This window comes from Excalfactoria chinensis, unplaced genomic scaffold (assembly GCF_039878825.1).
Source record: "Excalfactoria chinensis isolate bCotChi1 unplaced genomic scaffold, bCotChi1.hap2 Scaffold_326, whole genome shotgun sequence".
In the NCBI taxonomy this organism is placed as follows: Eukaryota; Metazoa; Chordata; class Aves; order Galliformes; family Phasianidae; genus Excalfactoria; species Excalfactoria chinensis.
The window spans coordinates 1-19,801 of NW_027315614.1; the positions used below are offsets into that span (position 1 = coordinate 1).

At 53.3% G+C, this 19,801-nt stretch overlaps 1 protein-coding gene across 2 annotated transcripts in view; it reads right to left on the minus strand.

The window, feature by feature from the left end:
• Positions 1-1,742: 1,742 nt before the first annotated feature.
• Positions 1,743-19,801, minus strand: part of LOC140264843 (bromodomain-containing protein 4-like) — a 46,716-nt gene continuing 28,657 nt past the window's right edge. The window contains exons 10-20 of one of the 2 annotated variants that reach the window (XM_072360746.1): positions 19,008-19,217; positions 17,586-17,785; positions 16,112-16,413; positions 15,232-15,342; positions 9,528-9,580; positions 8,941-9,319; positions 5,965-6,501; positions 3,538-3,650; positions 3,204-3,363; positions 2,984-3,115; positions 1,743-1,878 (exon numbers count right to left, since the gene is read on the minus strand). In XM_072360746.1, coding sequence (XP_072216847.1) covers positions 2,988-3,115; positions 3,204-3,363; positions 3,538-3,650; positions 5,965-6,501; positions 8,941-9,319; positions 9,528-9,580; positions 15,232-15,342; positions 16,112-16,413; positions 17,586-17,785; positions 19,008-19,217 — 2,193 coding nt within the window. In that variant the 3' untranslated portion in view covers positions 1,743-1,878; positions 2,984-2,987. Of the gene's footprint in view, positions 1,879-2,983; positions 3,116-3,203; positions 3,364-3,537; positions 3,651-5,964; positions 6,502-8,940; positions 9,320-9,527; positions 9,581-15,226; positions 15,343-16,111; positions 16,414-17,585; positions 17,786-19,007; positions 19,218-19,801 lie in introns of those variants that run through there. The other variant, XM_072360747.1, reaches the window with a different exon arrangement.

Sequence of the window (19,801 nt, forward strand, 5' to 3'; positions counted from 1 at the left end):
TGAAAGGGGGCACCCAGGTGGCACTAGGGGTCTCAAGGTGGCATTGAGGTATGAAGGGGGGCACCCAGGTGGCACTGTGGGTCTCAAGGTGTCACTGAGGGGTCTCGAGGTGGCACTGGGGGTCTCAAATTGGCACTAGGGGTCTCAAAGTGGCACTGGGTGGTCTCAAAGTGGAACTAGGGGTCTCGAGGTGGCACTGGGGTATAAAGAGGGGCACCCAGGTGACACTGGGGGGTTTTAAAGTGGCACTGGGGGGTCTCAAGGTGGCAATGGGGGTCTTGAGGTGGCAATGGGGGGTCTCAAATTGGCACTGGGGGGGTCTCAAGATGGCACTGAGGGTCTTGAGGTGGCATCAGAGTATGAAGGGGGGGCACCCAGGTGTCCCTGGGGGGGGTCTCAAGGTGGCACTGGGGGTCTCAAGGTGGCACTGGGGATCTCAAGGTGGCACTGGGGTATAAAGGGGGGCACCCAGGTGACACTGGGGGGTCTCAAATTGGCACTGGAGGGTCTCAAGGTGGCACTGGGGTGTGAAAGGGGGGCACCCAGATGGCACTAGGGGTCTCAAGGTGGCATTGAGGTATGAAGGGGGATACCCAGGTGGCACTGTGGGTCTCAAGGTGGCACTGAGGGGTCTCAAGGTGGCACTGGGGGTCTCAAGATGGCACTGAGGGGTCTCGAGGTGGCACTGGGGTATAAAGAGGGGCACCCAGGTGGCACTGGGGGGTCTCAAATTGGCACTAGGGGTCTCAAGGTGGCACTGGGGTGTGAAAGGGGGGCACCCAGGTGGCACTAGGGGTCTCGAGGTGGCATTGAGGTATGAAGGGGGGCACCCAGGTGGCACTGGGGGTCTCAAGGTGGCACTGGGGGTCTCAAATTGGCACTAGGGGTCTCAAATTGGCACTGGGGGGGTCTCGAGGTGGCACTGGGGTGTGAAAGGGGGCACCCAGATGGCACTGGGGGTCTCAAGGTGGCACTGGGGGGTCTCAAGGTGGCACTGGGGGGTCTCAAATTGGCACTGGAGGGTCTCAAGGTGGCACTGGGGTGTGAAAGGGGGCACCCAGGTGGCACTAGGGGTCTCAAGGTGGCATTGAGGTATGAAGGGGGGCACCCAGGTGGCACTGGGGGGGTCTCAAAGTGGCACTGGGGGGTCTCAAGGTGGCACTGGGTGGTCTCAAAGTGACAGTAGGGGTCTCGAGGTGGCACTGAGGTCTGCAGGGTGGCCCCCAGGTGTCCCTGTGTGGGTCTCGAATCTCCCACCACTCACCGCCTCCCTGCGCCTCCTCTCCTGCTCCCGTTTCCGGGCCATCTCCCTCTGCTGATCCAGCATGGACTGCGAGGACTGCGGCTGTGAGCTCTGAGCCTGTGCGGCGTTGCTGGCTGCGGGCGGCACCTGCTGCTGCTGCTGCTGCTGCTGCTGCTGTTGCTGTTGCTGCTGCTGTTGTTGCTGCTGCTGTTGTTGCTGTTGCTGCTGCTGCTGCTGCTGCTGCTGTTGCTGCTCCTGGCGTCGCCGCACCTCCTCGTGCACCCGGCGTGCTTGCTCCATGGCATCCTCGTCATCACGGCTCCTGCAACAGCCCCACGTCGTATCCCTGCCCTATAGCGAGGAGCAGACACCCAACAACCCCCCCAACAATGGGAGGGTTCGGGGCTGGTTTGATGTTCTCACCTCATCCTTTCCTGCTCCCTTCTCAGCCGTTCCTTCTCCCTCTCCACTTGCTCTGCTTGAGCCTTCAGAGCCTTCTCCCTCTCCTCCTTCTCCCGCGCCGCCCTCTTGAACTGCTCGAAGCTGTCGCTGGAGGACTTGGCGGTGGAGGACGGCGTGGTTGGATGCTTCTGGACCAGGCTGGCCCATGAGCCCATGTTCTTGATCTTTAGGTCCTGGGGTAAAGGGGGATGGAGGTAAGGGGGGGTTGAAGGGGATGATGCAGAGCGTTTGGCTGTCGGTCAACCATGAGAATAGGAAGGGTCTGATGTGGTTAAAGAGGGACCGGCTCCTTCTGATCAGCTCTGATGGGCAGATTTACACTCTGGTATCCATGGAATGACGGGCTGGGGTTGGGTTGGGAGGGTCCTTAAAGATAACAGAACTATAGAATGGGTTGGGGAGGGTCCTTAAGGATCACAGAACCATAGAATGGGTTGGGAGGGTCCTTAAAGATAATAGAACTATAGAATGGGTTGGGAGGGTCCTTAAGGATCACAGAACCATAGAATGGGTTGGGTTGGGAGGGTCCTTAAAGATCATAGAACCATGAGATGGGTTGGAGTTGTGTTGGGAGGGTCCTTAAAGATCATAGAACCATGAGATAGATTGGAGTTGTGTTGGGAGGGTCCTTAAAGATCATAGAACCATGAGATGGGTTGGAGTTGTGTTGGGAGGGTCCTTAAAGATCATAGAACCATGAGATAGATTGGAGTTGTGTTGGGAGGGTCCTTAAAGATCATAGAACCATGAGATGGGTTGGGGTTGGGTTGGAAGGGTCCTTAAAGATCACAGAACTATGAGATGGGTTGAGGTTGGGTTGGGAGAGTCCTTAAAGATCACAGAACCAAATAATGGGTTGGGGTTGGGTTGGGAGGGTCCTTAAAGATCAAAGAACAATAGAATGGGTTGGAGTTGGATTGGGAGGGTCCTTAAGGATCACAGAACCACAAAGTTGGGGTTGCGTTGGAGGATCACAGAATCATAGAATGGGTTGGGTTGGGAAGGTCCTTAAAGATCACAGAACCATAGAATGGGCTGGAATTGGGTTGGGAGGGTCCTTAAAGATCACAGAACCATAGAATGGGTTGGAATTGGGTTGGGAGGGTCCTTAAAGATCACAGAACCAAATAATGGGTTGGGGTTGGGTTGGAAGGGTCCTTACAGATCACAGAGCCATGGAATCACAGCGCAGTTGAATTGAAAGGGATCTCTGACCCCCCCAACCCCCCCAACCCTGGGTACCTCCGGGGATGGACGTCGTTTTGGTAACAAACTCACCTTTTTAGGGGCGACGGGTGTTTTGGGTTCCTGTTTCTGCCTCTCCTTGTCCTGCACGCCCGGCGGCGGCGCGTTCTGCTCGGGGGGGTCTGATGACGGGTCGCCCACCCTCCATGGGCTTCATCTCCGTCCCTGCAATGACAGCAGCCCCATGAGCTGTGGGTCACGACGCCCCACACCCACCCGGAGGTGGGGAGGAGATGGGGGGGCTGGCACTCACTCTGCGGGATGTGCGCGGGGGGTTTGATGCTCTCGGGGTGTTTCGGGGGGTCCTGACGCAAAGGGGGGCTGAAGGTTTCGTTCCGGATGACGGGAGAATGCATCTTCTCCTCCTTCACCACCATGGGCTGCGATTGCACGACGGAGGCGGATCGCATCTCCTGCCACGGAGCAGAGCATGGAGGGGGGGGGGGTCAGGCACTGCGCGGCCCCCTTTGGCAGCGACCCCCCCCCCCTGCCCCACGGAGACCCTCCCCTCTTAAACCCAGCACGCCAACCTCGCTCTGCTGCATTCTGCCCTGGGCCGGGGGGGCACGGCGCCCGTTTTCCTTTACCTGTTTTTTTGGCTGGATGTTTTGTTGAGGTGGCGACTGGTGGACCAAGCCCTGGAACGGCGGCATCTGTGGGGAATGCATCATGAGAGGGGAAGGGGCTTCCCGCAAGTGACCTGCAACAGTTCGGCACCAGTCAGTCAAATGCTGTTCGGAGACGCCGCCGTCGCGACACGCACCGCCCTATCGCGACATGCACTGCCCTATCGCGACACACAGCGCCCTATCACAACACACAGGGCACTATCATGACATACAGCACCATAATGGGACACCCGCTGCCCTATTGCACTGCCCTATCACGACATGCACCACCCTATCGTGACATGCACCACCCTATCGCGACACACAGCGCCGTATGGGGACTCCCACTGCCCTATCACACTGCTCTATCGCAACATGCACCACCCCATCGCAATACACAGCGCCCTATCGTGACACACAGTGCCATCATGGGACACCCATGGCCCTATCGTGACATGCATCATCCTATCGCAACACACAGTGCCCTATCACGACACACAGTGCTATACTGGGACTCCCACTGCTCTATCGCGACACGTACCACCCTATTACAACACACAATGCCCTATTACGACACACAGTGCCCTATCATGACACACAGTGCCATAATGGGACACCCACTGCCCTATCACACTGCCCTATCACGACATGCACAGCCCTATCGCGACACACAGCACCCTATCACAACCAAACCCTGCCCTATCACAACCAAATACTGCCCTATCACGACAAACACTGCCCTATCGTGATGCACGGTTGACCAACATCACCCCACACAAACCAACATGGCGCTGCAAAACCAGGCAGCCCCACCACCAAGAACAACCACAACCTCCACCAGAAAGCCCCCAAATTTGCTCAGATTTGCCCCAAATCGAATCCAGGAGATGTTCTGGGGCTCAGTTTGCACCCAGCTCTCCTTTATCCTTTGCTGGAGGTGGCTGCTCCCTTTGGGATGCACCCTGAGAAGCACTTTGGGCAACAGGGGCTCCAAACTCGGCATCTAAAGGTTGGTCCTTTATTGGGTCCCCAGGCCCGAATCAGGTTGGCACGTTTCGGGTCCTCAAAATTAATCAGGTTGTCACATTTTGGGTCCCCAGAATTAATCAGGTTGGCACATTTTTGGCCAACGCTCAGCAGAGGATGTCTGGAACCCAATACATGTTGGCCAAGACACAAAGGAGAGCGTCTGGTACAACACACATTGGTCAGCACCCAACGGAAGGTGTCTGGGACCCAACACATGTTGGCCAAGACCCAATGGAGGCAGTCTGGTACCCAATACGTGGCCAACACTCAACACAAAGTGTCTGGTATCAACGTATGTTGACCAACACCCAATGGAGAGTGTCCAGTGCCAACACATCTTGCCCAACACGCAACAGAGAGGATCTGGTTCCAACACACACTGAGCAACACCCATCAGAGAGTGTCCAGTACCCAACACACGTTGACCAAAACCCAACAAAGGGTGTCTGGGATCAACACACATTGACCAGCACCCAATGGAGAGCATCTGGTACCCAATACATGGCCAACACCCAACAGAGGGTGTCTAGGACCAACACATGTTGACCAACACCCAACAGTGGGTGTCTATACCAACAAACATTGACCAACACCCAACAAAAGGTGTCTGGGACCCAACACAAGTTGACCAACACTCAATGGAGAGCATCTAGTACCCAATACATGGCCAACACCCAACAGAGGGTGTCTAGGACCAACAAACATTGACCAACACCCAACAGCGGATGTCTGGGACCCAACACACGTTGGCCAACACTCAATGGAGAGCGTCTAGTACCCAATACATGGCCAACACCCAACAGAGGGTGTCTAGGACCAACAAACGTTGACCAACACCCAACAGTGGGTGTCTGGGACCCAACACACGTTGACCAACATCCAATGAAGAGTGTCTGCTACCCAATACATGGCCATCAACCAACAGAGGGTGTCTGGGACCCAACACATGTTGGCCAACACTCAATGGAGAGCGTCTGGTACCCAATACATGGCCAACACCCAACAGAAGGTGTCTGCAACCCAACACACGTTGGCCAACACTCAATGGAGAGCGTCTACTACCCAATACATGGCCAACACCCAACAGAGGGTGTCTGGGACCAACATACGTTGACCAACACCCAATGGAGAGTGTCTGATACCCAATACATGGCCAACAACCAACAGAGGGTGTCTGGGACCAACACACGTTGGTCAACACACAGAACAAGTCCAGAACCCAACGGAGAGCGCTCAGTACCCAACACAAGTTGGCTGAAAACCCCACGAGGTGCCCAATACCCGAAGCAGAGCACCCTTGGAAGGACGTGGAGACGACACCGAGCCACCCCTGCGTCACCAAACGGTGCAGGGTCTGCGGCCACGGCTCCTGCTCACCGGTCGAGTAGGGATCGGGCTTATGGTGCCGTGGTGAGGGGTGATGCTGGATGACTTGTTGAGGTTTCGCCGGCTGCGGAGGCTGCGGCGGCGGCGGCTGCGGGGGTGGATGCTGCTGCGGAGGTGGCTGCGGTTGGGGGATGTGGGAAGGGAAGGGCATGGGTTGCATGTGCATGGGCCTCTGCTGGGGTTGGTGCTGCAGCTGCTGCACCGCGGGGTGCGCCGGAGGCTGCAGGGGAGGCTGGGGCTGCGACTGGACCTTCACTGAAGGGAGAAGAGGAGTCTGAGGCTGCACTTTCTGCAGCTGTTGAAGGTAGAGCTGCATCTGGCTGGTGCTCAGAGGCAGGCTGTGGTGAGGCGGGGGAGGCTCCTCGTCCTCCAGCAGGACTTGGGGAGGCTGGGGCAGAGGCGGCTGAGGGAGCATGGGCTGCTGGCTGATGGCTGGAGAGACGGCCGGCGGGCGAGGAGGCTTCGGGGGCAGAGCGGCGGCGCGGTTGCTGGGTCTCGAGGGCTGCTGAGGCAGAGCGTTGTGCAAAGCTGGGGAGAGACGGACAGGGAGCTCGTGAGAAAGGTGCTGAGTGACTGTCGGCACGAGGAGGAAGGGGAGTGGGTTTTAACATCCATTCTTTACTCAAAGGGCGGTGAGGACCCGGCTCCGCTGCCCAGAGCTGTGGTGTCCCATCCCCAAAGGATGTGGATGGGGCCCTGAGATGGTGGGGGGCACCCAGCTGTGGCAGGGGGGGGTTTGGGGGGTCTTTGGGTCCCTTCTAACCCAACCGTGCTGTGATCCCATCATTCTATGACCTTTAAGGACCCTTCCAACCAAAGCCATACTATGATCCTATGATCTTTAAGGACCCTTCCAACCAAAGCTACACTATGATCCTATGATCTTTAAGGACCCTTCCAACCAAAGCTACACTATGATCCTATGATCTTTAAGGACCCTTCCAACCAAAGCTACACTATGATCCTATGATCTTTAAGGACCCTTCCAACCAAAGCCATACTATGATCCTATGATCTTTAAGGACCCTTCCAACCAAAGCTACACTATGATCCTATGATCTTTAAGGACCCTTCCAACCAAAGCTATACTATGATCCTATGATCTTTAAGGACCCTTCCAACCAAAGCCATACTATGATCCTATGATCTTTAAGGTCCCTTCCAACCAAAGCTACACTATGATCCTATGATCTTTAAGGACCCTTCCAACCAAAGCTATACTATGATCCTGTGATCATTAAGGACCCTTCCAACCAAAGCCATACTATGATCCTATGATCTTTAAGGACCCTTCCAACCAAAGCCATACTGTGATCCTATGACCTTTAAGGACTCTTTACAACCCAAACCCAAGTCGTTCTATGGTCATCTGACCTTCAAGGACCCTTTGAACCCAACCCAATCCATCCCATGGCTCTGAGATGGCTAAAGACCCTTCTAACTCAATTATTGTATGGTTTTATGATCTTTAAGGTCCTTTCCAACCCAGACCAGTTTGTGATTCTACAACACAGCCTTCTGAGGTGCGACCCAACACCTCCAGCCACACACCAACCCCACATCCTGGCTCTGGCTTCACCCTCCCACCCTGGATTTGGGGCTGTGGATGCTCCAGTACCGGGCACAGGGTGTCCAGCACCCATCACAAGGTGCCAGCACACAATGCGGGGCATCCAGCACCAAATACATTGGGTCCAACACCCAACCACGCATCCAGAACCCAACGTAGAGCACCCAGTACCCAACACAGGTTGGCCAACACCCAACAAGGTGTCCCACACCCAACACAGAGCACCCAGCACCCAACAAAGCACTCAACATAGAGCGTCCAGGACCCAACGTGGTGTGTTCAGCACCCAACACGGAGCATGTAGCACCCAACGAGGTGTCCAGCACCCAATGTAGAACATCCAGCACCCAACAAAGGACCCAGCACTCAATGCAGAGTGTCCAGGACCCAATGCAGGGTACCCAGAACTCAATGTGGAACATCCAGCACCCAAAGCAGAGCCCTAGCACCCAATGTAGGGTATCCACAACTCAATGTGGAACATCCAGCACCCAAAGCAGTGTCCTTATTCACCCAAGGCACAGCCCCAGCACCCAACGTAGTGTATCCACAACTCAACATGGCACATCCAGCACCCAAGGCATAGCCGCAGCATGCAAGGCAGTGCCCCAGCACCCAACATAGGGTATCCACAGCTCAAGGTGGCACATCCAGCACCCAAAGCAGTGTCCCCAACACCCAAGGCACCCCAGCACCCAATGTAGTGTATCTACAACTCAACATGGCACATCCAGCACCCAAGGCAGTGCCACAGCACCCAACATAGGGTGTCCAGAACTCAATGTGGCACATCCAGCACCCAAAGCAGTGCCCCAGCACCCAAGGCACAACCCCAGCACCCAATGTAGTGTACCTACAACTCAACACGGCACATCCAGCACCCAAAGCAGTGTCCCCCAGCACCCAAAGCACAGCCCCAGCACCCAATGTAGTGTATCTACAACTCAACATGGCACATCCAGCACCCAAGGCAGTGCCACAGCACCCAACATAGGGTGTCCAGAACTCAATGTGGCACATCCAGCACCCAAGGCAGTGTCTCCCAGCACCCAAGGCACCCCAGCACCCAATGTAGTGTATCTACAACTCAACACGGCACATCCAACACCCAAAGCAGTGTCCCCCAGCACCCAAGGCATAGCCCTAGCACCCAATGTAATGTATCCACAACTCAACACAGCACATCCAGCACCCAAGGCAGTGCCACAGCACCCAAAGTAGGGTATCCAGAACTCAATGTGGTACATCCAGCACCCAAAGCAGTGCCTCCCAGCACCTAAGGCATAGCCCTAGCACCCAATGTAGTGTATCCACAACTCAACGTGGCACATCCAGCACCCAAGGCAGTGTCCCCCAGCACCCAAGGCAGTGTCCCCCAGCACCCCCGCTGCGCTCACCTGGAGGCGAGACCACCGCATGTTGGTTCAGGTGGGGAGGAGTGCTGTGCTCGGGCGGTTGGGGAAGATGAGGAGGCATCTCGGGCTGGGGGAGATGCATGATGGGCTGAGTGAAATGCGGCATAGTGTCAAACATGTTCCCCGGGAGGGGATGCTCCATGACGGGGACTGGTGCGGGTACGAAGGGAGGTGGGGAGGACTTCATTGGTGGAGGAGCTTGTGGGGGGACGGGGGGTGGCGGTGGTGGCTGTGGCTGCAGTTGCTGTGGCTGCAGCTGCTGCGGTGGAGGCGGCGGGGGCTGCTGAGGGGGCTGCGGTGGCGGAGGCGGCTGTTGTTGTTGCTGCTGCTGTTGCACCGTTTGGTGGTGGTGATGGTGATGCTGAAAGGGAGAAAACATGGTCAGGTGTGTCTGAATGGGTGACCTGAGCTCGGCTGGAAGCAGGATGGTTTCCAAGCTGAGCAATGGGGGCTCTGTTATTAGAGGGGGGCAGCGTGTGAGCCAGCTGCCCTTCAGACCCCTCCCCACCCCCCCTAACTTGGGCTTTGACCCCAGCCCTGCGGGCAAGGAGGGATGCTTCGTGTCCTACCTTCTTTTGCTCTCGCCCAGAGTGCCCTTTCTTCTTCAGTTTTGGTGCCATTTCTGCAAAGAGAAGGACAGCACAAATTAATAACCTAAAGAAGACCACGGTGCAGCACAGCAGCGCTTTGCTATGACAGTTTAACAGGCCTTTCCCAACCTTCATGAGTCTATGAGGAAAGCAAAGCCTATTTAACACCTGGAACTGGCTTTTCCCCACCTCCCCACCCCAAGATTGGGGTGCCCAGCAGGGTACTACAGACCCCACATGATAACACAGCGCTGGAAGCTCCTTCCAGCCACATCTCTGCTGTTCCAATGCTGGGAAAGCACCAGAGCTCTGCTTGACCAAACTCGGCTATTCCAGGAATGGGGCCTCGTTGGGAGGCAGAGATAAGGGGAGAAAGGCAGGAGCCACAAGAGAAATAAAGAGCAGTGGAGCTCAGCACACATCAACGCTGCCTCCAACACGGAGCGGTTTGGGGCCAGCCGTGTGAACGGACCAGGGCTGATCTCTCACTCCTCCTCCTTCACTCCGGGATGTTTTTAAAGGGCTCCCATAGCAGCGACTGGATGGGGTTTGTGTGCACAGCTCGGCCTTTCCCAGGGATTTTCCTCTGCCAACCCAGGCTGAGAAAAGGAGAGAAACACAGACACATGTTTGTCCAATTCTGGGTTATCCGGCCAAAAATATTCCTCGGTGGCGAATTCCACCCCAGATCCTTGGCCTTATGTGGTGTTGTTTATCCATCCTTGGCACGGAGGAGGATTTCATCCCAAGTTCTGGCAAGATCAGCTTTTCCCACCTGTGAGCAGATGAACTACAAGCTGGGAATGGGAGTTTGGGGGGCAAAAATAGGAGCTGGAGGACAACGCTCAACAACCAGCACCAGGTCCCGTCCTGCGCCATCCCAAAGAGCGCTTCGGAACACAAGATTGCTTTGGTTGAGGTGCAAAGCCCTACAATAGAGTGCTGACAGTGTGAGATGTGCAGATGGGTTCTGCTCCTACAGCTCGACACTGGGAGATTTCATCCTCCCAAAGCAAAACCAATGGGAAGAATTCGTGCATCGATGGCTGTGGAGGATGAGAAAAGGAAGATGGGGCTGAGAAATGGGATGCTTCTGTGGATGCTTCGCTTATCTATGGCTGCAAGGATGTGGGCTGAAGACCCGGCAGGTTGTAATACGGAAGAAGGATCATAAGGAGCCCCATTTCAGTCTTACTAGGGGAAAAACCATTGCAGGAAGGGAAAGGAAGCAAAATTGCAGCTTGTGAGGATTGGGGAAGAGATGAGAAGAGCTCTGAGTTGAGTGGAATTAAGATGTGACCTTGAATGAGATGGGCTAGGATCAGGAAGGACAAGTGTCAGCGCCAGTGATGAGGCTGAAAAAGCCATGTGAGCATTGGAACAGAGCAGTCTTCTCTGTGATTTGGGTTGGAGATGCCAACATTGGGTGGGCAATGCCCAGTGCTGAGCTGGAGATGCCCAACGTTGGGTTGGCAATGCTCAACGCTGGGTTGAAGATCCCTATTGTTGGGTTGGAGATGCTCAATGTTGGGTTGGAGATGCCAACGCTGGGTTGGAGATGCCAACGTTGGGATGGAGATGCCGATGCTGGGTTGAAGATCCCCAGCGTTGAGCTGGAGATGCCCAATGTTGGGTTGGTGATGCTAACACTGGGTTGAAGATCCCCACTGTTGGGTTGGAGATGCCAACGTTGGGCTGAAGATGCCCAACGTTGGGCTGAAGATCGTCAATGTTGGGTTGTCAATGGCCAAAGTTGGGCTGGAGATCCCCAATGTTGGGTTGGCGACGGCCAGTGTTGGGTTGGAGATGCCAACCAAGGAGCTTCAAGGCCCAAAGATGAGGAAGGGAGACCACGACGGCCATCTGTGGCTTAGAACAACTGTGCCAAGACCGGGATGGGATCAACTGCTGTGGACCCAACGTCTTTCCTCACTGCTTCTTCAGCAGACGCCTGCACTATTCCCTGCTGTCAGGGACATCTTGGAGGGAAGTTCTGGTGCTCATCCAAACCACTTTTGTGTTGGAGGTGACAATCCAGGCTGTGGAAGTCGCTCTGCATTGACACAACGGCTCAACGCCCTCTGCCATATTCCAGAGATAGCAAGCACTCCCTTAAGGCCAGGTGTGATGCGTTGGAGGATGAAGAAATCCTTGTTTTATAGCCCAAAATAAAGTTCCATTGGAGCAGCCAGCAAACCAGAACAACCAAGAAAGAAAGAAATGAAGGTTCTGTGATGGCATCTCAACACAGCTGACCAAGAAGGACAACATTGGGACACAAAATGCCGTCCCCAATGGCTCTCCTCCCTAAGTCCTCTTCTGCTCCCACCCTCATCACCTCTATCCCAAGCAGCACAGAGGGACGTTCCCTCCTGCAGGCACTACGGCTCCCTCTGCTTTAAACCAAGGGTTCAAACTACAGTTCCAGGGTGATACCAAAGGTGTATTTTTCAGAGCCAGCCGAACACTTTATTGAGTTTATTATTTAAAATCCAACAGAAATAAAGATTAAAAACACACTATACGTATCCATCCCCCCCCCTCCCTTCCTCCCACCCCCATCCCTGTTTGTTGTTGAAGGGAGGGCTGTGGTTACACCACTGTTAAAAAGCATACAGACAAAAACGGGACATGAAACAGGTTTGTATCAAACACTAAATGGGAGAAATCGGAGTGAAAAAAAAAAGGTATGAAAAAAAAGAGTCCATTTTGGGTCAAATTGAACATAACTTTCAAATGGTTCCTTATGGTGCCATTGGAGGAAGCTACAATTACAAGGCTGCCCAAGGAGCAGGTTTGTATAATCCCAATCAGAGCACAATCCCAAATGGATCCATTTTAAACCCCCCTTCCCCTATGGAGCCTGGAATGGGCAGAATGGCCATGGGGAGAACTGGGGGGATTCGGGGCTTTTCTGAGCTGGGGGGCACAAATTCCTCCATGAAACACAGAGGAAAGCTGAGCTCTGAGCAGAACAACACGTACAGAGCCCCCCAACACCAAGCAGTACAACTGGATGGCAGCAAGCAGGTAACAAGAGCATCCCAGCATTGAACCCAACTGGAACCCAGGGCACCCAAGTGCCCCTTTGATGGCCAGAGAGCACAAGTCCAAGCACAGCTCTGCACCAACGACCCCCCCATCGTGGTGATCTGATACAGCACTGTCACCCCGCACCCAATGCATTGCACCTCAAACCTCTCCGCCCGCGCTGAGCAAAGCCACTTTTCCCTTTGCTTTGGATTCAGTTCAGAATTCACTCCCTAAAAAGAAGGGATTCCATCCAATAAAGCCACATCTGAAAGCCCAGATGGGTGCCTGGCAGCTCGGGGCTATTTGCATGCAAGCCAGGTGTTCATTAACAACCTGTTTAACCGGAATAGACCTCTGGTTCTGCAAGCAGCTGGTTCTGAAGAGCTGAAGGCAAAGCTTGGATTCGGGGTTGGGTTTTTCGGGGTATTCTTTGAAGCTTTCCCAGCACCACAACAGGACTTTGCATGGAAGGAAGGCAGTTCCAGACTAAAGAACAACAATCTCGACTGCAAACAGTTCTTTGCAATGAAATAGGTGCGAGGAACGATTTGGGGCTGCAAAATGCAACTGGAGAGAGCTGGCAGCGAACCCACCCGCGAGCAGCTCCCAAAGCTCTGCAACGGCAATTAATTGCAATTAATTACAGTCGATGGTTTCGTGGTGTTTGCAGGTCTGGTGCTGCCTGCGATGCTTTGGCATCGACTGCTTTTAGCACACAGACAGAAACGTCACCGCCCAGAGCTGATGGCACAGCAATGCAGAGATTAATTAGTGAGCAATTAAAGAGCGGGAGTGCACAGCTCTGTGAAAGCAGTTTTTCCTCCTAAATCTAAAGGTTTGGGCTTTTCAATCTGCAAGTTAACGCTCCCTTTCTCTCTGCTCTTCTCTATCAAGGGCACTGTTGCCAGTTTGGGTTAAAAAAGTGCGTTTTCGGTACTATCAGCTTTGGTTATAGGGAATCAAAGGGTGGGGCTGCAGGGTGCTGCTCTGCAAGTAAATATCTCAATTAGCCCATTAATTAGGCCAGCACAATCATGGGGCGTGGGGATGAACCCCAACCCCCACCAGAACGTTTCTGGGATTCAATGGGTCAGCCCTACAACCTGAAGGCATCACACCATGGGGTTCAATGGGGTCAGCCCTACAACCTGAAGGCATCACACCATGGGGTTCAGTGGGGTCAGCCCTACAACCTGAAGGCATCACACCATGGGGTTCAATGGGGTCAGCCCTACAACCTGAAGGCATCACACCATAGGGTTCAATGGGGTCAGCCCTACAACCTGAAGGCATCACACCATGGGGTTCAGTGGGACCAGCCCTACAACCTGAGCCCCATTCGCTCCATGATCTGAGGCTCTTTGGAGCACAGGGATGTGCTCATCTGGTCCTTTTGGGGCTCGTTACAGGCTGCCTCATAGACCTAAGTAGGCCTAAATTGACCTACATTGACCCACGTGGACCTATGTAGATCCAAGCAGACCCAAATAGATCCAAGTAGACCTAAGAAGACCTAAGCAGGCCCACGTAGACATATGTAGATCCAAGAAGAGCTACATAGATCCAAGTAGAGCTACACAGACCCAATTAAACCCAAGTAGAGCTACACAGACCCAATTAAACCCAAGTAGAGCTACAAAGATCCAATTAAACCCAAGTAGAGCTACACAGACCCAATTAAACCCAAGTAGACCTACACAGACCCAATTAAATCCAAGTAGAGCTACAAAGATCCAATTAAATCCAAGTAGACCTACACAGACCCAAGTAGAGCTACATATAGATCCAAGGAGACCTAAGCAAACCCAAGTAGATCTAAGGAGATCCAAGTAGACCTACACAGACTCAAGCAGACCTAAGCAGGCCCAAAGAGACCCAAACAGATCTAAGTAGACCTAAACAGATCCAAAGAGACCTACATAGATCCAAGGAGACCTAAGCAGACCCAAATAGATCCAAGTAGAGCTAAGCAGGCCCAAGTTAGACCCACGTATATGCAAGCAGATCTAGGCTCATCTCCTGCCCTGCACAACGACCCCGTTCCTCCTGCTGATTTCTGTGCTGGGAAGAGCCCAGCATCACCTCCAAGCTGGGTTAGTCACCATAAAAAACAGCTTTAGTCGACCACACAGAGCTTTGCTGCTGCAAAACCAAGGAGGGAACGGTGCTACAGGAAAGCACAGCACTCCAGAAGGACGTGAGCAGCCCAAACCCAGTCCAGAAAGCACAAGGACAGAAGGGAGAGCAACGCTGTGCTTCCCTCCAGTGCCATTCTGCTCTGCACCAACACAAAGGTTCCTGCTCTGACACACCGAGCCTCCCGCAAGGACAACACAGCAGCTGCCTAGAAATGCACATCTAGGTCCTCAGACAGACAAACAGCCACCTTGACATGCACTGCAGCTCAGCTCCTGCACCCAGCAAGGCAACACTCACGACAAGATCTTGCAGTGCTAGAGACAACATTGCTCCTGCCAAGTTAGACACGGAGGGCCCCAGAAGGGCAGCATGCAGCACCTACACAGTGTATATATTGGTTTGCAAAGACAATAAATTAAAGACCAAGCCGGTAATGAAAACATATTTATTTATACAGAAAAAAAACCAACAGGTATTATAGGACTGAGTCTTTAAATAAGCTGCATCTAACCTGTTTCTGAATCTTCACTGTCGGAGGAGCTGGACTCGCTGGTGCTCTCAGACTCTGAGGAGGAGAACCCCTTCATTTTAGAGGAGCCAGCAATTACATCCACCTTTTCTGCTGCAAGAAGACAACAGTACAACATGGTCAAAGGGACAGAAAGGAACCCAGAATCACCACACTCTGCTCCTCCTCCTCCTCTGCTCGCAGCCACCCCAAGCCCTGCATTGGGTTCTCAATGCTGAACATGTAGTTATTGGTGCTGCTTCCTGGCTCAGGGAAGAAAGATGTAGCTGCCCTTTTGAAGAGCTTAAACCCTAATTAAAACAGGGAGCTGCGGCCCAGGAGGTGCTCAGGGCTCTGCTGTACCCCTTGAGGATGTGCTGGGCTGATGCTGGACAACCTCAAGTGCTAGAGCATAAAGCAAGCCTCAAATTCGGGCAGCTTTCCTTTTCTTACTCGGGTTTACACCACATTGGGATCGGCCACAGGATACAGGGACCCCTCCAGATCCCACAGGGTCTCAGTGAGGTGATGAGATGCTCCATGGTGGGTATAAAGGGGCACGTTATGGCTGTAATAGAGCTCCTCCAGCCCCACAGGTTGGCAGAGAGGAGGAGCAGCAGCTGTTCTGTTCGGACCACAACGCTGCTCTCAACCCGAGCTCTTCACACAGACATCTTTAAGAAGCAAATATATCCATTATTGGGAGGTTGGGAACAACAGGCCTTGAGTCAGAGCCATTGGATCTAACAGACACTGCTGGGGCTTCATTCATTTTGCTGGAGGAGCAGCAGCTCCTTTCCTGAGCAAATAACACAATCAAAGGCCTAAAGGTGGGAACACACCATTGGAGTATGAGGGAAACTGCTGTGAGGATGAAAGGTACCTTGAGGTTTCCTCTTCTTCCTCAAACACGACGTTACGTATCTCTCCAGCTCCCGTAGCGTGGAGGGTTTTAATGTCTCAAAGTCAATTTCAATCTCATCGGGATTGGAGTTTTTAAGGGAAGGTTCTCTCGACTGGATGATGTGGACAACTCGGCCCAGCTTTTCACCAGGGAGTTTGTTAATGTCCAGGCTCAGCTGCCTCTTCTCCTCATAGGACATTGGCTTACACTTCTCCTCCTCCTCAGACTCGTAGGCTGGGGGGGGCTTGCTGTTCTTCACCGTCACAGGCTCCTTCTTACTACTTAGGAACAATTATAACACGTTATTATGGATCACACCGAGAAGACGTTGCAAAAAGCAGCTGCTCGGTTCTGATACGTTACAGCAGCGAGGCTGCATCTATTGCTATGGAATGGAACATTACAGCAGCGTGGCTGCATCTATTGCTATGCAATGGAACATTACAGCAGCGTGGCTGCATCTATTGCTATGCAATGGAAGAGCAGCAGGCAGTCAGGGAGGAGCAGCACGGAGCTCCCTGCATGCACCAACATCTGCTTTCATCCTCTTATTTCATAGCTACACCCAGTTATGGATGCTGGGCGTCCTCAGTGCCCTGCCCTGAGCTCTCAGGAATGAGCAGCTGCAGGTGAAGCTCTGCTATGTCTGCACCTGGATGGGTGAAAGCCCAAAGCATCTCCCTATAGCAACAAATGGGGCTGTGCTGCTTCGAGGCCCCAGGGCAGCACAATCTCCCCACGGGGTGCACGGAGGCAGAAGCAAAACCCAACATTTATAGGTAAATACAGCCCCAAGCAGCAGCAAAGGATGCTCCGTGATGTCTGCTGGGCACATCTAAACTGGCTGGAGAGAAACAAAGAGGCAGATGTGCAGCTGTGCTTGCAGGTATTATCCTGCTTAGAGCACACCCATGCGTGGCAGTGCTCAGTGAAGGCCGGGCAGCAGCACTGAATAAGGAAGAGTCCCAGGTAGGTTATTTCCCTATAAGAGCTCACGTTGTGCCCCACAGTGTTTACCCAGCATACACCAAGTGATGCATTGAGGCTCCAGCCCTCACTTGACTTTGCACTGCTTCTTTTCCTCTCCTCCCCCTCGTTTCATCTCAATGTGCCCAACTCCTCCTTTTTGCCCCGGGTGAAGCACATCATCATCCCCTCCCAGTTTAAGCATTAGGGACTCTCAGCACGTTCCCTCCCATTTCAACACCTACAGCTCCAACTAAAACGGGTGTGAGAGCACAGAGGGGATCAGGCTTCAATGGCCCAAATCCCAGAGCTCTTCCCTCCCCATCCTTACAGTTAAAGCAGCCCCAATGGGTGAGGGGTGGCTGTGAGCCCTGCTGAAGCTGTGGGTGCTGCTTTGCAAGATCCCAAAGTTATCAGAGGGAGAAGAATAAGCGTCATGCACTGCAGTGCAGCAAAACACGACGGCTGCACCGCAAACAGGGCTGACCTGGAGGTACTGCTGTTGCTGTTACTTTTCTTGGCCTTCTTGGATGGCGGTTCCTTGGCTTTACTCTTCTTGCTGTCTTCCAGCTCTTCCTTCTTTTTGTGCTTCTCTTTCTTCTTCTCCTTCTTGTCCTTCTCTTTTTTCTTTGGTTTGTTCTGCTGGGGCTGGGACAGGGCTGCGAGCTGTTCATGCACTGCTTTGAGCTGAAAGGGAGACACACAGAGATCAAGATACTTTGGCCCAGCAGCTCCTTTCATCCCACATTCATTACCTCTTTCAAGCTTTCCTCCCTTTCCGTACCACCCATCCCAAAAAGCACTGCTCCTTTGCACCTCATCAGCCCTTCACTATTATGGGTTGGAGAGCTGAAACTCACTGTTAGACAAAGAGATGGTCTACAGCTGTGAGCTGAATGGCAGAACCACGGGTCTGGGTTTGGAAGGGTCCTACAAGATCATAGAAGCATGGAATGGGGTAGGTTGGAGGGGTCCTTAAAGATCACAGAGCCACGGAGCCACAGCACGGCTTGGGATGGAAGAGACCTTGAAGATCACAGAACCATGGAGGAAGGATTGGGTTGGATGTGACCTTCAAGATCACAGAATCGTGGGTTCATAGAATGATTTGTGTGTGTAGGGTCCTTAAATGTCATGGAATGACAAAATGGGTTGAGTTGAAAGGGATCTTAAAGGCCAGAGATCCCGACAGAATCCTAGCATGGCTTGGAAGGGTCCTTAAAGGTCAGAGAACCATACAATGTGTTGGGTTGAATAGGTCCTTGAAGGTCAGAGAACCATAGAATGTGTTGGGTTGAATGGGTCCTTAAAGGTCATGGAACCATAGAATGTGTTGGGTTGAATGGGTCCTTAAAGGTCATGGAACCATAGAATGTGTTGGGTTGAATGGGTCCTTAAAGGTCATGGAACCATTGAATGTGTTGGGTTGAATAGGTCCTTGAATGTAAGAGAACCATACAATGTGTTGGGTTGAATGGATCCTTGGAGGCCATAGAAGACCTCAACCATAGGAAGTTTGGGTTGGACAGGTCCTTAAAGATCATAGAAGCATGGAATACGTTAGGTTGGAAGGGTCCTTAATGGTTACACAACTGCAAAACCACAGAAAGCTTGGGTTGGATGGGTCCTTTAAGATCATAGAACCACAGAATCACAGCACGGTTGGGTTGGAATGGACCCAAACCCCCCCCAGCATCACCCCCACCACAGCTGGGTGCCCCCCACCAGCTCAGGGCCTCATCCACAGCCTTGGGCACCTCCAGGGATGGGACACCACATCTCTGGGCAGCAGAACCGGAGCTTAATTGCCCTTTGAGGGAACAACTCCCTCCTCACATCTAACATAAATGAATCCAACAAAGCAACGTGCCCGAGTCGAACGTTACAGCAGCCCAGGCTGGAGCCCTACCTGCTCCTGGAGCTCTGCTAACCGCTGAGCTCTCTCCTCCTCGGAGTCATCGGAGGAGCTATCGCTGTCGGAGGAGCTATCGCTGCTGCTGTCACTGGATGAGGGGGGAACCACTTTGGTTGGAGGTGGTACCACCACCGGAGAAGAGGCCGGGATCACCGGTTCCTCCGGTTCATCCGGCATCTTAGCGAAGCGCATCTCAAACACGTCCTGCAAAAACAAAAGAGATGGAAATTCGTGCATGGGGGGTTTGGGCAGAGCACACACAAACAGCTTTTACTGTCTCCGGGCTATTCCATGTGCTCGTGGTCTCCATCCAATATGGATACACATCAATATGGGAGCACACGATGCCCATGCCCTCGTGGTCTCCATCCAATACGGATGCACATCAATATGGGAGCACACGATGCCCATGCACTCATGGTCTCCATCCAAGTACTCAATATGGGAGCACACGATGCCCATGCGCTCGTGGTCTCCATCCAATACGGATGCACATCAATATGGGAGCACACAATGCTGTCAGCTGCAGGAGGGATCGTTTCCTCTACGCCTTGAATCCATTTGAGACTTTGGTTTGATCAAAGGGGAAAGTTTAGAGGTTAAGGAAGGTAAAGAGCCGTTGAAAAGCTGTAGTGCTGGTGGTAACGTGAGGGCAGCAGTTGGCACGCTGCGGTTTTCCATCCCTATAAACCATTCCAAGGTTGGGAAAGCACTTCCCACACCACCCAGCGACACCAAAACCGCCTCCTTTTCACCCCACCGCCGTTGTTCTGCTGATGAACCGGCAC